The 7,482-nt window shown below is 36.2% G+C and overlaps 1 protein-coding gene across 1 annotated transcript in view; it reads right to left on the bottom strand.

The window, feature by feature from the left end:
• Positions 1 to 715: 715 nt before the first annotated feature.
• The window catches only part of EYA4 (EYA transcriptional coactivator and phosphatase 4), a 91,497-nt gene continuing 84,730 nt past the window's right edge, over positions 716 to 7,482 (bottom strand). The window contains exons 16-18 of the mRNA XM_068984957.1: positions 7,219 to 7,340; positions 4,680 to 4,780; positions 716 to 796 (exon numbers count right to left, since the gene is read on the bottom strand). Of these exons, the coding sequence (XP_068841058.1) occupies positions 716 to 796; positions 4,680 to 4,780; positions 7,219 to 7,340 (304 nt within the window). The remainder of the gene's footprint in view (positions 797 to 4,679; positions 4,781 to 7,218; positions 7,341 to 7,482) is intronic.

Below are 7,482 nucleotides of genomic sequence, written 5' to 3'. Positions count from 1 at the left end.
TTAACCAAAGTTACATTGTAACACACAAACGCTGTCTTGTCTTTAAGGCACAGCACATCAGTATGAACGTTCTGTTTGCCAAACTTAAAAAAACAGACATGATGAGATTCCCCTTTCCCCTCCCAAAGCCCTCCCCAACAAATGAAGGAAAAATTGCATCCACTTTCAAAGTCAGCTGCTAATAAAGTCACAGTAAATTATTTTCATCAATAATTTACACAAATTACAGGTCTAAATAGGATTGTCCTTACACAGTCTGAGTGCATTCCAATTCAGATTTTCTGGGCTAGGTAGGTTAAAGTCAGATTCAAACCTCAGGGCTAAGAAGATCTCCCATTTTGAGGAATGTTGTTGAACCTTGTCAGACGGAGCCTGTGTTGGTGCTTTGCCAGGGTGAGTTCTTTGCTAAAGTTAATTCCAGTTAGGACTCCTTCGGTGGGTACCAGCAACCTCCACAGAATTTTTGTTTTTAAACCATTAAAGTGTTGCAAATATAAGACCATAGAGCTTCCTTTCTGTAGCACTAAAGTTTAATTCCATTCAGCAATCTGAATTCTTCATTCTGGAATTCTCATTCCAAATATGATTTCATCCTTTAAGACAATTTATATGTGTAAAGCCAGAGGCATTGAATCACACATAAAAATTCAGTGTACTTGAAATTAAAAAACAAAAAAACAAAAAACAAAAACGGATCTCCAGCTAGAGAACACAGTTACAAATACTCTAATTCCAGTGCTTGATGTAGAGCCAAGAGGTCTGAGTGACTTGATATCCTCCAAAAGGGCATATTGTGCTGTGTGGTTAAAAGAAGGCGGGATGGGAGAGAGAAGGGGGAGGGATGGAGAGAGATCATAACTGTTATCTCAGTGAAGCAGCGGCAGTTCACCCAAGTTCAAGGGAGGGAGTTGAAAGGAGGAATGATCGTATTTGAAGGCTTGGTAGCATCGATGTGGTACTGTCAAAATACTAGAGAAATAGATCTGAACTGAATTTTAATGACAATTAAAGAAAGTAATGAGGCTTCTTAATCAAATTAATATTCATTTTGGAAAGTACCATTACTAATATCAGCATCCAGAAATGCAAGCTGAGCTCCTGTGTGGCTGGAGGAGAACACATTTTACCTATGTCACTCCTTAAGGTCTATCTCTCAGTTAGAAATAAAGTGAAAAAATGATAAGCTTCCTAAATCCAAGGCTTATTGTCTATTTGAGAGGAAGAGGGTGAATCCCTTCCTACATAAGAAATAACTTGAAACTGGACTGTGTAAGATAGGAAAAAAATGTGGGCATGATCAAGTTTCTTACTTGTCTGGAGCAAAAAATAACTTAAGTCAGCAGAGTTGGCCTGATTCATTTCCTTGGTATAGGATGGAGGGAAAGCACACGTTCAAGGTGGGAGATATCACTCCCCGAAGGGGACAAAGATGAGTTCTTGTGGGGAAAACATTCTTAAATATTACAATGGTTTGTGGCTCTCCAAAGGTATACCAGTATAAGGTATGAAAAGTGAAAGTGAAGTCGCTCAGCCATGCCTGACTCTTTGTGACCCCATGGACTGTAGCCCACCAGGCTCCTCAGTCCATGAAATTTTCCAGGCAAGAGTACTGGAGTGGGCTGCCATTTCCTTCTCCAGGGGATCTTCCCAACCCAGGGATCAAACCCAGGTTTCCCACACTGCAAGCAGACGCTTTACTGTCTGAGCCACCAGGGAAGCCCAGTATATGGTATATGTGTGGTATTAAAATTACATAAAGGATTGCAATTAAGAAAAAAATATCTAAAAGTACTTCATCATGGATGATTTAATGAAAAAAAGGAATACTGCACTATAGCAATGAACAAAGCCAAAACTTAATTTATAACTTCAGGCTGATGACATCTTATAGAATATATATTCATGTGTATAACAGAAATATATGTAGTATACAAATAACATGGTAAAGACGCTTTATTATAAAAAGCAGTAATTAAAACAATAATCACTATTGTTATATAGTTTTGACTGTCCAATATGGTAGCCATTAGTCCAATGTGGCTATTGAGTGAATATTTGAAATGTGGCAAGTCCAGTTCAAAATACATACTGAACTTCAAAGCCTTAGAACTTTTTAAAAATGTAAATATCACATGAATAGCTTTTATACTTATTAGGTATTTAGACAATAGTATTTTGAGTATATGGCTATATTAAAGTATATTACCGGAATTAATTCTAGTGGGCTTCCCAGGGGGTGCTAGTGGTAAAGAACCCACCTGCCAATGCAGGAGACATAAGAGACATGGGTTCGATTCCTGCATTGGGAAGATCCACTGGAGGAGGGCACGAGGACCCACCCCAGTATTCTCACCTGGAGAAGCCCATGGACAGAGGAGCCTGGTGGGGTATGATCCATAGGGTCACACAGAGTCAGACACGACTGAAGCGATTTAGCAGCAGCAGCAGAATTAATTCTGGTTTTTTTTTTAAACTTTTTTTTTTAAATGCAGCTCCCACAAAATTTAAAATGACAAATATGGGTCATACCACGTTTCTATAGGGGAGTTCAGTTGTAAACTTTGAAATTCTTCTTACATTTACAAAAACAACAACAACAACCCTATACTTTTGGGTCAAATTAAAGCATGAAATTCACCTAGAAGTAATTTTTAAAAAATATTCAGCTCAGATCTATTTGTAGTAACAAAATAGTACTTTATATTTTTGCACATGCGATTACAGCTACATCCCCAAAAAAGCATGCATTCTGGATACTAGAGAAACCAGCCACCTGTATTTCAAAACAGAATTATAAGCCTTCACCATCACCAAAACTGTACCGACATATGCAACCATTTGGAAATAGCATTCTAAAGGTTCTTATCCATTGGAGTCATGCCTTTTTCCCCTGAAGTTGTAGGTTTAAAGCTGAAGGTGCAACAACTGGTATACCAAGTCTAGTTTTCATGCTATGTGTAAGTGGGGTAGACTTTATAAGTTTTAATTTTCAAAGGCAATAAACTATTTTGGAAAAGTGAATTCTATCAGCCCTGACCTAGATATGTGTGAATTTCACATAGGTTAAAAGATATGTAAAATGCTTGCCATGGTGGCTGCATTGGCTGTTCTTTGTTAGGTGTAATTACAGCGTTAATATGAAAAATTAAAACAACAGGGACTCAGGGCACTGACAAACTCCAGAGGATATTTCAACTGTGTGTGACCCAAAGGATTTCAAGTGGTTGTTAGCTGGGAAATTCTATTTCTTGAGGCTGCATCCCTGACCTCATACAGAAAGTCCGTGGGGCCAGTGTGCTCTCTTGGGTCATTGACACCGCTAATTAGGACCGAGGAGGGGAGGGACTCTGTGGGAGGCTGAGACTAAAGCAACTCTCTTAATGTTATGGGAAATCATGGAGTATTTCAAGTATGGTTTCCAGAGTGTCACCAAACCTTCTAAAGTGGAAGTTCTTTCTTTTTTCTCCATTTTGCTTGATTTGAATTGATTACAATCATAAATCATTTCTTTTAACTTTCTAATATCACTATAAACTTTTCTAGGACACTGTTTATATTAGGTTTTCAGGGGAGGGGCAGGGGTGATGGTGGCACGGGGAGAGAAATCAGATAAACACTCAAGCACATGCAAGTGTTTAGTTAAGGTTTTTTAAGATGATGCTATGAAATCTCTTCAGGAGAATAAGGATAATATTTTTTCCTATGGAAAACAATATATGCTGATATGTCATTGTTTAACAATATTAATTCATCATTTTGCTCTGTTTTATAAATTACATCGCTTTAATCCTTTCTAGATGACATTTCGCTATTAATCAGTGAAGAAAGCAGTAGATCTCAATGTTGTGTTAACTTACAGTCTGGTATCTGGGGCCAAGCCAATGATATCATTCCCCTCTTGATGCTGGACCAACCATTTAAGGTTTTTTAACTTCCTTGATTTCTCTAGAAATGTGGGCCAGATGAAAAGGCTGATTTAAATACCTAGGGTCTATGAGATCTTCTGAATATATTCAAAGCCAGCTGCTTGGCTTCACAAAAGTACCAAGGATTTACCAGAAAGGTAACACTCTTCTCGAAGATGTATATGAAAGGTACATTGCCTTTAAGTCTCTACAATAAGTTGGCACCAAAGGATTTGAATATTATATCCCATTCCAACAGCATTTATTAAATTCTCTGGCAACAGTTTTTTCTTCAGCTATTAAAGCTATCATCAGCATTTATCATCATGGGGCACAATTGATACTCGGCACTCACAGCACATATGGCACAGAGGCTGGATGGGAAAAGGGTAAGAACTGAGCCACTCACATGGTTTTCTATGGAGCTCATTAAGCATCTTTAAACTTGTTGAATTTCATGTGTTCAAAATGGTTATTTTTGCCCCATCTTTCTTATATCTGTGTGTATTACACACACACACACACATAAGCATACACACAGATAAATATAACTAAATGTTCCTATATTTCCTGTGAAGTTTCAGGCAAAAAAAAAAAAATGCTAGACTCCAAATGGTTTATTTGAATGTAAGTATTGACCTTCTCATGCTCTTACTGTTTTGCATCTATAAATTTAAATCATTTGTCAAGCTGCCATTGGGCCAAACTACAGGAATGCAAACAAAAAAGCTTGCATTTAGAAGTATCACACCAACATTGTTTGAAACAGGTTACCTTTTTTGCTGCCTGTTCTTCTTCTACACCATCCCCAATTACAACATATACTACTTTTCTGCCAAACCTTTGCATTATTCGTTCAAAGCAACTTTCTTTTCCTGGAAGATAAACAAGATAAAGTTCAGAGTGAAGTTACCTGGTTAGCGGCATGCTCCTCATCTCGGCCATCTCCAATCACAACATAAGTTATGTTAGTGCCAAATCTGGACACTATACGCTCAAAACAGCTTTCCTTGCCTGAAAAACAATGCACTGCTTATTCTTCCAGCCATTGGAATCATTAACTTAAAGATTCATAAAGTGTTAAGTTACTTTCTCTTGAACATATATCACTTAAACTAGCTTGCAAACTCTGGGTTATGAAATCAACAAATATGGTTGAATATTCTAAATTTTTACTTGAGACTGATTATTAAACAAATGTATTCCACACTCCAAAAAATGTCAGAAAGGTTAGGCATCTGACCCAAAGAAACATGTTTATATCTTTCATTCTACCTAAAGAATACAGGAACAACATTACAAGCAACTATTCCTTTTTACATTTATTTGTATAACTATGCATCAATTTTATCTAGTTTGTCTTCAGTAGTATAGACAAATCAGCTAAAAATATTACTGTGAAATACTGAAGGTTCACCTAGAATGAGAGAGGAAATACTAAGATATGGGTTTACTGTGATAAAACAACTCCTTTCTTCAAGTGGCTGGAAACTAGTTTGCTCAGATTAATTGTACTAACGGTGCTGTCTGGGCCACAGTACTGGTGACACTAGCATCCTCTGACTGCACCATGGGAACAACATCACGATTTCTACAGGTTCTTTGTTTTTAAAACACTAGCATTATGCTTTGAATTTCTTTCTCAGTATGTTCATGCAGTCATGGCTACCTCTGCATTTTTTTTTCTTATTCTGTTAGTTCAGAACTCCAAAAAGTACTGACTTAAAGGGAAAAATAATTTTTTTTTCAGATTAGATATAAGGAACAACTTAGTTTTATTTAATAAGAAAGACTATTGACCTTACTAGAGGAGATGTTTACATCTGTGTAAAACTAATTTATCAAAAAGCAAAATCAGGTTCCATGTAGTACTCCTGCTAGCATAAATATACACATTTATATATAAATGAATGGTGTATGATGTCAATACCTTTAGACTATGAAATTTTTGCAACTTGTTTTATGTCCTTGGATATGTTCCAGTGTCTCTGAGTGTATAGTCTATGGGAACTTGAATAGAATTTGTATCCTACTGTTCTATGAAAAATTGTATAAATCTTAATTATGTTGAATTGGCTCATGGTACTTTTCAGGTCTACTATATCCTTTTACTTGTCTATATTCATGCTATCAATTTTTGAGAGTTTTATATTAAAATTCCAATTAAGACATCTTAATTCAACTACTTTAAGAAGTTATAACATATAGAACTATTAATATATGTAACTTTGTTTTATATTTTCCAAGTCTCCTGTAAATGTTTTCATAATTTAAAAAATAAAAAAGAGAAAAAATGATTGGATTAAAATAAATGTTAAAAAGCAAACAAACAACGAAAAAATGAATGGGATTGGTATTAGAGCTCTGAACTGCAATCCTCAGGACAACCAGGAATTTAAGAAAGCTTGGCCCTCTTTAACTATACTCCCCAAACAGCTGCAGCTGGGGGCTCTTTCTGCCTGTGCCAATATCAGAACTGTGCAAGGCCCAGGGAGGTTATTTTTGGTCGGGGATTTTAGGATTCTGAACTCTTGTCAAGCTGCCAAAGCCCAAGTTTGTTGACCTTCAAGGCACATTATACAACTCATCTATTTCCCCAGGCATTTCCTTGACAGACAACAGAAAACAGGAGTTGTTTTCTTTTAACTCTTTCAAGATGGCAGAAGTTGATGAGGTTTTGTTTCTGAAAGTTTATTAGAAGTCTCAGCGCCTGTGAAAGGCACTTAAAGTCAAAGATGGCTCCATAGATAGCTGTGATCTAAATAAACAAGGTGGTAGTTCTTTGATTGCTACCAAACTTTTTGGGAAATGTGTATTTTCAGCCATTCACATGATACAAATGTTCCAAATGTGTTTTCTGATTCATGAAACTTTTTCTCTCTTGAATTAAGGATACTAGTTTAATTCATCTGATACTCCCATATGATGCTAAAATGGCATTTTTATATTAGATCTAGATTACTGCATATGCAAGATATAATACCACATATATTTATTAAAAGATTAAACTCTATGGCTAAAGATACTATATATTATTTAAATAGCATGTGCCATAATGAATACAAATAAATAATATAAACGTATATATAAAGAGTCAGATACAGAGTTCAAAATTTCTTAGGCAACAGCTTTTATAAAATTTACCCATGCTTAAACAGTTGCAGAGAACTTTGTTACCTGGGCTCTGCCAAATTTGTTTGATATTCTAATAGCCAAATGGATGAGAGAGGGAATCATGGGAAGACACACATTAAGAAAATCCCCCAAACACAGATCTGAACATACTTCACACAGTTAGAAATAATCCTCTTACCTATTTTAGTTGCACTGTAAATATTCTCAATGGGAAAAGCACCTCCTAAACTATAAAGTAGAACCTTCGCGAGCGCTGGGATCAGCTGGGTTGTTGTTACCAAGACATTTACGCAGTTACTCCTAAGATGGGGAGGAAATTGGCATATTTGTTTTCTAAAGTAACGTCTACTCGTGCAGATTTTAAATTATCACTGTAATCTTTCAATTCGATAATAAACACCCCCTGATAGGCCAACCTTTCAATGTTCAACGGTTGTTCATG

This window comes from Capricornis sumatraensis, chromosome 13 (genome assembly GCF_032405125.1).
Source record: "Capricornis sumatraensis isolate serow.1 chromosome 13, serow.2, whole genome shotgun sequence".
NCBI classification, from domain to species: domain Eukaryota; kingdom Metazoa; phylum Chordata; class Mammalia; order Artiodactyla; family Bovidae; genus Capricornis; species Capricornis sumatraensis.
This window is presented reverse-complemented; position numbering and strand designations above follow the sequence as displayed.